Source organism: Ptychodera flava, chromosome 6 (genome assembly GCF_041260155.1).
Source record: "Ptychodera flava strain L36383 chromosome 6, AS_Pfla_20210202, whole genome shotgun sequence".
Classification (NCBI taxonomy): Eukaryota; Metazoa; Hemichordata; class Enteropneusta; family Ptychoderidae; genus Ptychodera; species Ptychodera flava.
The window spans coordinates 32,370,444-32,382,976 of NC_091933.1; the positions used below are offsets into that span (position 1 = coordinate 32,370,444).

The 12,533-nt window shown below is 35.3% G+C and overlaps 2 protein-coding genes across 3 annotated transcripts in view; one reads left to right on the top strand and one right to left on the bottom strand.

Moving 5' to 3' along the window:
- On the bottom strand, positions 1-12,438 carry LOC139135517 (isocitrate dehydrogenase [NAD] subunit gamma, mitochondrial-like). 2 transcript variants are annotated; one of them, XM_070702930.1, is made up of 11 exons: positions 12,324-12,438; positions 11,791-11,844; positions 10,624-10,644; positions 8,784-8,881; positions 7,900-8,073; positions 7,346-7,478; positions 6,966-7,099; positions 6,502-6,604; positions 5,357-5,503; positions 5,063-5,218; positions 1-2,223 (listed from the first exon to the last, which is right to left on the bottom strand). In XM_070702930.1, exons 1-11 carry the CDS (start codon positions 12,399-12,401, stop codon positions 2,134-2,136), a joined length of 1,188 nt encoding a protein of 395 aa, XP_070559031.1. In that variant the 5' UTR covers positions 12,402-12,438; the 3' UTR covers positions 1-2,133. The 2 variants fall into 2 exon arrangements, with proteins under 2 accessions (XP_070559031.1, XP_070559032.1); XM_070702931.1 differs by lacking the exon at positions 10,624-10,644 and having other exon boundaries at positions 12,324-12,437.
- The window catches only part of LOC139135518 (uncharacterized), a 22,608-nt gene continuing 22,479 nt past the window's right edge, over positions 12,405-12,533 (top strand). Inside the window, exon 1 of the mRNA XM_070702932.1 lies at positions 12,405-12,529. Within this exon, the coding sequence (XP_070559033.1) occupies positions 12,434-12,529 (96 nt within the window). The 5' untranslated portion in view covers positions 12,405-12,433. The remainder of the gene's footprint in view (positions 12,530-12,533) is intronic.

Below are 12,533 nucleotides of genomic sequence, written 5' to 3' on the forward strand. Positions count from 1 at the left end.
ATGCTCAACTCATAATGTTTAATACTTTATTATGGCAGAAACACATTTCAATAACTTACAAATGTTTTTTGTTTCATACATTTTTGGTTTGTCTGTGTGATATTTCTCAGAGTTTGTTGCATGTGAAAAATGACAAGTGTAACTAGATCACTGGAACTCTATTTACATATTTACAGTTAGTGGGTTATAGTTTTTAAAATACAACACAACTTTAAATATAAAGCTATTTATGTTGGAGAGTTGTACATACATCTGATCTGCAGCACCCTACATCGACTATAAAAGCATGTAACACTCTTGCACTGTATTCATTTCTGATAGAAAGTACGATTCATATGAATTGTCTTGTGTTCTCACTATGAACAACTTCAGCCAGTTTTGCAACTTTTTCGATCACATGTTTAAGCAATGCTACAGGTTCAGTAGATGATAGTCGCACACTGGATACCGTATTGACCTTTCCACCGAATGTTGTCAGAAGTAAAAAGGGAGTAGGTATGTATATAATAAGTTGGCAGTTGGATTCATATTATAACACGACAGATCTCTTATAATGAAAGTTGTATCGACAACTTCTTTCTACAGCCATTAAACAGGTCAAAGTCCACACAAACTTTCACTCCTATGGTAAATTTCAGCTCATTTGCATTATTGTCAGTTAATGCCACCATACAAAGGTTCTACTAGAGAGTAGAAAGTACTTTTGTGTTGCAATCAAAGAAAACTTTTGTTAGCAGTATCCAAAAGGCATTTGTCACATGTGGAAGATCTGAATCAGTGGTCACCATGGTAACATGAGGACTCAAAGTTACATTTAATGATAGAATTTCCTTGAAAATGTAATCATTGAGTATTATATGTAGTCTGCATTTAGTCATAAGAAACAGCACCAAATGTAGAAATGAGAGTGCATACATTGGAATTACCCTGAACCTTGTCGAAATTTGTTTGTAAAAATGTTAAGGTAAAGTTAACACTTTCTGTCACTGTGATGGATGTACAGTTTTATTAGCTGTGCATATACTTGTTGTATTTCCTACTGTTTTTGTTCCGTGTTTATAAATAAAGTTTCTTCTTGTTTACTTAAAATGTTGAAATGCTTTGTGTTTATTGTGTCAACACAGTTTACCAGAGTTAATTTCAGCGCAGATGTCAGTCTACACTAAAATTCGTTTTAATGATATAATTGTATAGTTTTGCAATGTTGTGTTGGTAAGGCTAAACAATTTGCATTTCAACATTAGAGAAGAGAATGAGAAAACATTTTAGTTTTACAGACCCATAATAGATGAAAATATTGTCTAAACTTACATCAATAGTTTCTCTAACTCTACGGTTGAGGCAGGATTGTGCGCTACATACATATCACAATGAAAATCATTAGAGTTGCGTGTACTGAATGACTTTTAAAAAATAGCCAAACTTCAGGATGGAATCCAGGCATTTGTCTGCACATGTATTTCCCCAGTGATTTCCATGCAGTGAGCACAGTGAGAAAACTGTTCAGCAAGGGACTACAATTTAACTACTGAAGGTAAGGCAAAAAAAATAAATTGTGCTGTTCTGATAAAATGGTTTTCATAAATAGGGTAGGTAGGTCGGCAGGAATGTTTTTTTTTTCCGAAACATTTTAAATATGCATTTTTCAGGGGTTCAGGGCGGCCAAACACTGGCCACACTATTTCCAGAAAAATGTATTGTACATATAAAAGGAATAAAAACATAAAAGACATCCTTCTTCAAGCAAAAATCAAATGCCAAGTAACGAACGCATAATTTTAATGGGTTTTTCTTTCCTTCTTTTTCTTTCTGTCTTTACATTGTTTTAAACAGTTAGGGTCAGCAGGTAAAAAATACGTAGGTCGGGTTATCGGAACAGCACAATTTATTTTGTTCCGCCTAATGTTCTGAGTGTTCTGTTGAGAAAATGTGATGGGTGACTTCACAGAAATGCAATTTGCAGAGTCTCAGAAAAAAGTGATGATGAGACTGAGTTTACGCTGAGCTCTGAAAAATTTCTTGTTAGTCTGGTTTCACTGGTTTCAGGCTGTTGAAGTATTATTCTCAAACCAGAGAAGAATCGAAAAATTCGAAAACAGTGTTGCTGTACCACTACATGACCATTTGTAATCACTAAACAAAGTTGTTCTTCTGTATCTTCTGAAGTATGTTCACGACGACATCTGTGGTGCTGGCCTGTCCACCCAGATCAGGCGTGTGTATCTGAAATGAGAAAACAATAAAACGAAATGAGATACAAACTATTTTGAAGCCTTTTTCCTGAATCTGGTCTTAAAGGGATCATTTTTACCTTGGCAAATCAAATTATACCCACTATTTGAAATTCACAAGGACTGTCAATTTATATGTTACTCTATGGAGGGAAAGTCAATTCCTTGAGTTTCCTGAGGATTAAATGTGTTTAGAAAACATAAACACCTGGGCAAGTAAACTCCAGGGTTATTATTGTACATTTGTGTTCTTTTCAAGACTGTAATTTACACTGTGGCAAAATGACGGAGTGATACCCATATAACATTCATTGGCTCAGTGTTCATAACCAAAAAACTATGCACCAGGTACAACCAAAGGTGAAAATTCATTTTCAAGAGGGCGCTGTGCATAATGCAACATGCAACTGTCAGAATCCGTAAACTTTATCAAAAAATTGAACTTGAAGTTGATTTGAAGCGTCAAAGTAATCACACACACATTAGTGAACAGGTCCATTAGGAAACTAAATGTGTTTTATTTTCAAGAACTTGACCAGCAATGAGCAGAGAACGTCATACGAAACCAGTGAACTATGAACATGCATCAATTGCTGAATTTCCTTCACATTTGAACGACATCCATCGCCAATTTCTGGGAAGATGCAATGTTTATCAACAAGATAGTCTCACAGCTGCAGAGGGGATGACCTCTCCCTTTTAAGTTAAAATAGTTCAAAGAATTCAAGTTCGCAGAAGCAGTCTGTGACAGGTTTCAATTCCAATTTGTCACTTCACCAACTAGGGGCAGAGGAGATAATATGCTATCCGTGATTTTGTTCTTTCCAATGATGAGGATGTTATCAATTGTGTGACGATTGAAACTCCACAGGGTAACAGTGACCATGCAATTCTGTGTATTGAGTTGAACTATTCTTACAAAAACAATAATGCTAAAAAGTCTTGAAAGAATAATAACATAGGAAACTATGCCAGCTTGAAACTAGATGTAAATATAGATTGATAACTTGAACTGAGCATACTTGAAGAAAACACTGATAAACAATGGCTAATATTTAAGATGAAACTGAAAGAAGCATGAATTGGAATGCAAAATATAGATTGATAACATGAACTGAGTATACTTGAAGAAAACATTGATATACTATGGCTAATATTTAAGATGAAACTGAAAGAAGCTAGGATTGGATGCAAAATATAGATTGGTAACATGAACTGAGTATATTCAAAGAAATCATTGATAAACAATGGCTAATATTTAAGATGAAACTGAAAGAAGCGTGAATTGGAATGCAAAATATAGATGATACATAGAACTGGCATACTCAAAGACAACATTGATAAACACTGGCTAATATTTAAGATGAAACTGAAAGAAGCTTGGATTGGATGCAAAATATAGATTGGTAACATAAACTGAGTATACTTGAAGAAAACATTGATAAACAATGGCTAATATTTAAGATGAAACTGAAAGAAGCTTGGATTGGATGCAAAATATAGATTGGTAACATAAACTGAGTATACTCAAAGAAAACATTGATAAACAATGGCTAATATTTAAGATGAAACTAAAAGAAGCTTGGATTGGATGCAAAATATAGATTGGTAACATAAACTGAGTATACTCAAAGAAAACATTGATAAACAATGGCTAATATTTAAGATGAAACTAAAAGAAGCTTGGATTGGAATGCAAAATATAGATTGATAACATGAACTGAGCTACTCAAAGACAACATTGATAAACAATGGCTAATATTTAAGATCAAACTGAAAGAAGCGTGAATCTGAATGCAAAATATAGATTGATAACATAAACTGAGCATACTCAATTTGCTAACATTGATAAACAATGACTAATATTTAATATGAAACTAAAAGAAGCTTGGATTGGAACACAAAAAGTTTATGGATGCCAGACAATAAACGATGACAAGCATTCATCTATTTGGCATGCTTTGCACCGCTGGCAGTGGAGATAAAAATAATGACATAGAAGTCTACTGTGTTAAACGCATACATGTAGAGCTACAAATTATTACCAGGCTTCAAAGGACTTTCTTAGAAAGAGAAGTTAAGAAAACTAAAGCTACCACCGTTGAAATATAGGTGAGTTAGAGGTGACATGATAAAGTTTAATACAAATCTCTATCTTAAAAATAAGGACGATGAAGACTCCAACTTTATCAAACTACATATAGCAACAAAAGGCACAAGGGGGCACCAGTACAAACTGATAAACAATTTACCAGATTTAATAACAGGAAGTACTTGTTAAACCATAAAAATTTAGTTTTACGGAATAGTTTACCAAATACCATAGTCACTACAAAAACAGTTCAAACACTTGAAAAGAGATGAGATTAACTATAGAAAGAAAAACTCTTCAAATTCAATACGTATCAAGACAAGGCCACTCCAAGACAAAACCAAACAAAGCTGGCAATCGGGACCCAGCAAGAGCTACTGTCAAAAGATGACCTGAAAACCTGTAAGAACCTGTGCACATCAAGTAATAGCTCATCAAGAACTTTTCACCAACTAATTTTTGTGAAAATCAAAATCTAATTTTTCCCCGTAGAGTTAACAAAGGGATGGCAACCATTTTCAATTTCAAATATTGGTAAATTTAAAACAATTTGATTTTTTACTTAGTGCCAAAATTTGTGCAATGACCCCTGATTTTTATTTTTTATTTTGAAAGACAATGGTTGAAATTTTCCTACAGGGAGGTTTGAACAAAAGCTCTAAGTCTAAAACTTTTGAGGTGAGTACTACTACCTTTGCGATGACTGTGAAAGAACAATTTTGAATGATTTTTATCTTACCCTGTCTTCGGTGACAGTTTTCCAAACAGCATCTCTGATGTTACTGGCATAGCTGCCAAGCTGTAAATGATCCAGCATCAATGTGCTGGCCAGCAACATTGCCGTTGGGTTGGCTATGTTTTTACCAGCGATACTTTTACCAGTATTTCTGGTTGCCTAGAAAAAGAACAAAAACGTTTTATTCTTCTAGGTTGCACTTCTCGGTTAAGTCAACACGGTCAAATTTTAGTTTCATAAATCATCTACAATAAATATAGCAATACTGGTAACAAGCTGTTTATAATAAATACTTACGGCTTCAAAGACGGCAAAATCCTTGCCAATATTCTCTCCCGGCACAACTCCAGGACCACCGACCAGGCCAGCGCCAATGTTACTTACGATGTTACCATACAAGTTCGGCATGACCATCACATCAAACTGCTGGGGTCTTGACACAAGCTGTAATGCCAAACAAGATGTGACCTGAATGTGTACCCTTGTCTTGAAAGGAGGCTAAATATTTATGGTTTTGTAAATTGTTGATATGGGCAAACTCAGAGACACTGATAAATCCTGATAGGTTGCCTGTTGACTTATTTGGTAGCAATCTAAACTTGAAACCACACCAAGGCATGTAAAGTTTATTGATGTTCTACATAAGTTTTTGACCTCCTGTTATGAATTTACATACAAAGGTTAACCCTTCTGAAAGTGCAGCAATTTTGATCACTTCGTATATTGCCCTTAAGTTTCTGAGAACACCTTAGTGTAAGTGCACACACATAAATGCACACACACACATACACAAACAAAATTATTCAAAGAATATCCCCAGTTTGTACATGTAGTAAATTTAGTCTAATAAATAATTTACTGCATATTTGCAGCAAATCAAATGTTTTAGATTGTTTTTTCAATATGATCATATCTTTATATCATGAACACATTTTCTAATTGAAATCAGCGCAGTCTTTTTGTATATTTACACTTATAAATTTGCTAAAGACTGAAATCAGCAACTAATTGCATGACACTGCTGATTGCTTTTTAGTACAAATAAATATTCATATGGCCTTAATTACTAAACTCTGTCTATTAAACATGCAAAGGAGCACTGAATTGAATGACACTCTTAATAATTGCCTGTTGGGAAAACTGCCTGGAATAATGGCAATTCGTTACAATCTCTCTTGTCAAGAAACAGCCTTGCTAATATTAGTGAAAGATGCCAATTATTCTGCCAGAAACTGGTCAATAATCACGTCTACTCGTAGTTTCCTCTGTGAGTGAATAAATCATTCTGCCACACATACCTGCTTACTGCCATATCAATGTATGTACAGCAGGTACATGTAGGTATTGTGCCAAATATATACCCACCTACAACATACATGTACCTATTCATCCACAGCCCTCTCTCATACTTCACCAGTAATTATCACTGAAATCACACTGACCTGCATACTGCAGTTGTCAATAATCATATCGCTGAATTCAATGTCTGGATAGCTTTTAGCAACTTCACGACAGCATCTCAGGAATAAGCCATCCCCTAGTTTCCTGTAGCAAATATGATTGAAAAACAACAATAAAATCATGGTGACTGGCTCAGCTGTCATGCTGACAGTCAAACAACTGATTATTTAAAAACATCTTTGACTGTTGTTCCTTGTAAATGATCATCAAACAATATTGATATCTACCTGTATTGCCAGTTTCATTGACAGATTACAAAGATGAAACCGAATGATGTTGAAAGAAAAAAACTACAGATAAATAGAATAAATGAAGTTGGGGAGCAAATGAGACACCTTGTCTGTTCAAGGAGTCTACTTCCTTGCTTGAAAAATATTTTGTTCGTTTTGAGCATAGGTAATCTACAATGACATGCATAGGGGAAAATTTCTGGTAGCTTACATACATGATATTTGCTTTATGGATAGCAGTGACCTTCTTTCTGCCATGTTTTCTTGCATACTCAAAGGCGTATTCAGCAATTCTCGTGGATCTCTCTGCTGTGATTATCTTCAAACTTTCAACTACACCTTTCACGTTCTGAAAATAGAGCCAAAAGCTCACTTTTCAATCACAAGCGTCACTTGTATTGTGGTCATGAAAGTACTAGCAAATGAAATCTATGCCACATAACAGTATTCCGTTTAGTTACAAAATGAAAACACACACTGTGATGAGGATATAGTCAACACATTTATTGTACATGTACAGTTTAGATTAAAACTCACCTAAAGTTCAAGCCTGATGTAACGTAGATCACTTACACACAAAATTCCATGAACTCACCTCGTGTTCGAGACTAGTATACTCTCCTTCAGTATTTTCTCTGATGATGACGATATCAATGTCGCTGTGTCGTGTTTTCACTCCCGGTATACTGACACACCTCAGTACATTGGCAAACAGGTCCAGCTCTGTCCTGTTTGCACAAAAGTGGATAGACTCATCCTTATTGGCAAGTACAGTTGGTTGGATGTGAATTTACATGAATTTCAAAGTACACTTTACAGGAGAGGTTGACTTTCCTTAGATCATTCATATGATGTTGATAAACTGGGTAGTCGCTTAATTTATGAATTCTGAGTCAATTGAGGACTATCTGGAAATTTCTTCACATCATCCCTATACCAGTACATGTGTAACATGTAAAACTTTCTTGCATCCGACAGAAATTTCAGTAGTCAGTGATGTGTAAATTTACGTATACAGCACAGTGCAAAAGTGAAATGTTTGAAAACAAGCCTCTACACAGTAGATGAGTGAGTTCATACAATCTGACTCTGAGTTCCTGTAGAAAGAAAAGTTTTGATAAATTACCACCAAAGCAAACACAAACATACCTGAGTTTCACATTTTTTGTTTTGGTTGGAGATGGGTCATCGTGGTTTGTTTCCACATTGCCCTTCAAAGCCACACCGTTCCTCTTGACTGCTGTGATTACATCATCAATATCATCACTCTCCAGGTTAGAGGACAGGTTTACCTCCTCAAAGTCCACAGGAACACCAGTTTGCCTGGGAGAACATACAGAGAAGCATATACACTTAAAGGTGAAATGTGGTATAGTTCTATTTGATACACAAAATCGTCAAGGTGATTTCAGTACCATCGATTGAACCGAACTATACCATTAGGAATCCTTTACATATTTTTATCCATTCTTGGTCTTATGGTAGACAGCACCTTGGGTACAGTTCAGACTCTCAAACTTTTACAATATATTTTTGGTCGACCACTTGTGGGAGGGGGGGGGGGGGGGTTCATTTTGAAGCTCATGAAGGCACAAGTTAACATGGAGATGGTGGCCACTTTGAATTTCAAATGTTGTTAAGTCTTAGGTAATTTGTCTCTCTAGAACCGAAATTTGCACGGTAACCCCGGATTTTTATTCTTGATTTTGAAAGAGAATGGTTGGAAGTTTCCTTGAGGCAAGATTGAGCAAAAGTTAAGTCTTTCAGTTTCAAGGCACATACTACCTTATCAGTAGGTCTCTTTGAAATGCAACAGCCATTATCTAAGATGGTATGTATGATTACACAAGTCGACATGTAAATATCTAAATCTGGTAAAACACTACTTTCTACATTTGTTTCATGTAATCAGCAAAAAAGTTAACCTCCCATTACATTACAGTGAGAATATATTCACCATTGTTTTTGGAAAATTCATCACCCTCATTCCCTTCTTTGAAAACTGATGAATTTCAGATTATATAAGAACTTACTTGAAAATGTCTCTGATGTGTACCATGAGCTCTGGTCCTATTCCATCACCAGGTATGAGTGTTACTGTATGTCTCCCACCATACTGTGCTGGAGGGGGCTACAAGGCATAAGGAGACAAAATTAATTTTGTGGAATAGTAGAGGAAAGAAATGCAGTTTGGTACTCTCCGATGGATGTGATTCCTTAATATTTGGTATAACACTGATATGTCATTCACACTTGCCTTGAATGATATAACATGAGAAAGGCAGAGTCGGGCATAGATGTACTATTATGACCAGGGTCAAAGGTCAACTTGCTTCGCCCAATGATAATCACCATGACAACACTCCATGTTATGGCTGACAGTGATGTAAAAGTACAACAATCCAAAGTCAACAATTCCCATGTGCAGATGAGTATATTGCTACATGGGTATTTTGATGAGAGTCAAGGGCAATAAATTTCAAATAGCTGTACATTTCAGGATACAGAGTGAATCTCGGTTTGAATTTGTTACACAGGATTTGCACCATCCCTGACAGAACTGGGTGAAGTATAAGTATACTAACAAACAAACAACCAATCAACAACCAATCAAGGATGGTTTTTACTCCTACAGTGAGGTGCTTGGTTTGTTAAATCTTGATACTTTGGAGACTAGAGATGTCACAATACATGTACCTGTCAAATATTTGCCTTACGCATTTTAATGTTGAATCATAAACTTCACTTTTTTACACCAGATATCACTTCTCATATATGTCCAACATACAGTAGTTAACAAGTGACTTTCAAAAGCAGAACATAGCGTGAGAACAACTTCTGCACTGAGTATAGTGTCAATCTTAATATGCGAGTACATCTTTATCTTTTTCTATTTTCTGAATCAATGTTTAAGTTTTTATGAGTATTTCATTGCCAGACGTATTTGTATGTTTGATTTTATAGCTTTTATATCAGCCTATCAGTTTTAAAGGCCATTTTCATTTGGCAAAGTGGTCACAATAGTGTGTTAATAAACAATAATTATTATCTGTACATGTCTTTTGTACAAAAATATAATAACGAAAGCAGGTCTTAGATAACTAAACTTGACAACTTAATTCATCTTGACAAAATACACACAGCTCACTAGTACAGTGTCCACTCACAGACTTTTTTTCTTCACATGGTATCTATTTCAACTATTAATTGAAGTGCAAATGAGCTGCAACTACCTATCCGAGAACTAGACTGTGGTAAACATCAAATTATATGTGCCTACAAAAGTAAATGGCAGATATTGTAATTTTTCAGTATGTGATTGTTGATAACTTTTCTCTTTCAACAACTTTTATTGAAGTTCTCCTCAGTCAGTGTGAATAATTAAATGCTGTTAATCAGTGGAGTTTGAAATGTCACTGGACAAAGCACAACCACCAAAACAAAAATTGCAAGACCAGCAAAATACCTTAACAAAACACATGCTACCTGAAAGTAACACAAAAAATGCAATGCAACAAAAAATGACAGCCATATACAAAACAGAAACATGTAAGTATAAATAGAATACACTTACCAACAATGTTATGTATTAAGATAGCGTTAGACCACAGTATCTACTGCACATATGCACCTGTTCCCCATTACTTTGTCCATAGTGGTCAAAGCTAACCTTGGAAGATTTGGTTCATACCACAGGACAAGACAGGTGATAGGGTTTTAGCCCTTACCACTAAACCTTACCATAATTCCTGTTCTTATGCTACCTAGCAAGCTAATGTAGCTAGTAACCTATTAAATGCTGACTATTTCCACTCTTATGTGGAATTGTGTTTTCTATACTGCTTGTAGCGTTCTTCTAATGTTCCCACTTACCATCCCCTTATATGAGTGATCCTAAGATAAGAAAAGTAGACACAATTGAACAAGTGAAGATGAGTTACTTGATTATGCGATGCAGGTCTAAGCAATGAGCAGGTTAATACAGAAACATACAGACTGAGATAGAGCTGACAAGTTACCGTCACACAATGAATATTGAGATATTCATTATTGTGTTATAAGACTTAAGTGTGTAGAACAAATAGAATTTAGTATGAATATGTTGTGTACGGAACTGAATATTACAAACAAAAAATCATCTTTGACAATACTGTAACAAAAAACATCTTCTATAAATTGCATAGTTTCAGTCAATGAGATATTGATATGATCTGGTTGATGGCCTGATCCTGTTATTAATCTATTACTTTTAAGGATCGATTACAATCATGGAAAATGATGGCAAGACTGAAGATAAGTGGACACAAAGAAATTTTGTTTGATTGTTAGTAACCGTAGGAGTCCACTAATACCATCACTTTTATTTAGACCCCCTCAGAAAATCCTGTCTCTTTGGCCACCAATGGTGTATCCATTATTTTCGTCAGTCATCCAAAAATGACAAATAGTTTTGTATGCTAATTTAAACTAGAAAAATATCTTAATTTGATCTACATGTATCTCCTTGAACTAGAAACACACAAAACAAATACAGGATACTTTCATGTGCTTGGTGCTCATTTCTTAAACATCTGAGCATGAAGATGTGTATATTTGAACATTTTCCACAAGTGGAAAATGTCTTTAAAAACATAAAACTCATAATTTGTATGTAATAAAAAAACACACACTGAGGGTGTTTTTACATTTCTTCATAATAATTTTGGTGTTAAAGTATAGTCTTTACTGCATCTTGCAAGTCAGGAGTTAAGAGCTAACTGAGTCTATATTCTGTATTCAATATCCAATTTCTGATGAGTACCGATGTCAAGAGGAAAGGAAAAATATTGCAAATATCAGGCAAAACAGAAAAAGAATTCAGGAAAACAAACTGTAAAATACATGCCCTTTCCATGCAAACAGTAAAGTTCAAGGACGTGTCACATTATGTAAACTGATGTAAGCTTACATCATCACATGCAGTGCACTACAGATTAATATCGAAATTGTGATTTGACAATTGTTTAATAAAACTCCGATATTTATGTTATTTTCACTTACCACGGCTGTAAGACATCGTTCATCTCTTCTAATCACACTGGCTGGTGCCAGTAACTTAAAGAAAGCAGATGAAATAGATTGTTGAAAATTTGGCTAAACACAGTCCCTCTATCAACAAGGGACTGTGGGATAAATAAAAGTTAAAACTGAAAGCACGAATGCAAAGGTTCGTCTGCTTCCTTCCTGGATATCCTGCCACTGTTGTTCGATACACACTGGAAGTGTCTACTAACTTATCTTGAGCTTTGTATGAGAATAGATGAAAAAAGAGAGTTCATCCTATCTATGATAGGAAATTTCACATATATACGTCTAGGAGATAGGTGATGAACGTGAACTGCGCGCTGCGTGGTTTCTCGATCCATACATGGACGTAGCAGACAACCGAATATTATTTGCGACCTGGCAGATCCGTCCGTAGGTGAGCATAAAATACAAACCGCCGAATTTGGTTCCATTTGCGACTTACTGCGTGAAAAAAAGTGATGGTAGTTTTAAAATTAATCCTTACAACAATAAAAGAGGAAAAATACCTTAAGAACTGAGTTTGATAGCGAAAAATTGTGGAATTTGCAAAGCGAACGGCGGAATATGGGTACAATGGTAGCCATCTTGAATAGTGAAATTTCGAGATTCTCGCGAGATGTGCGAAAACGAGGCTGAGGTCTGGCATGTAATAGTATTAAAAATGGCCGCCGTAGAACTTAGAAACTCACCGATCCCGGAAGGAGTTACAAAGGTAA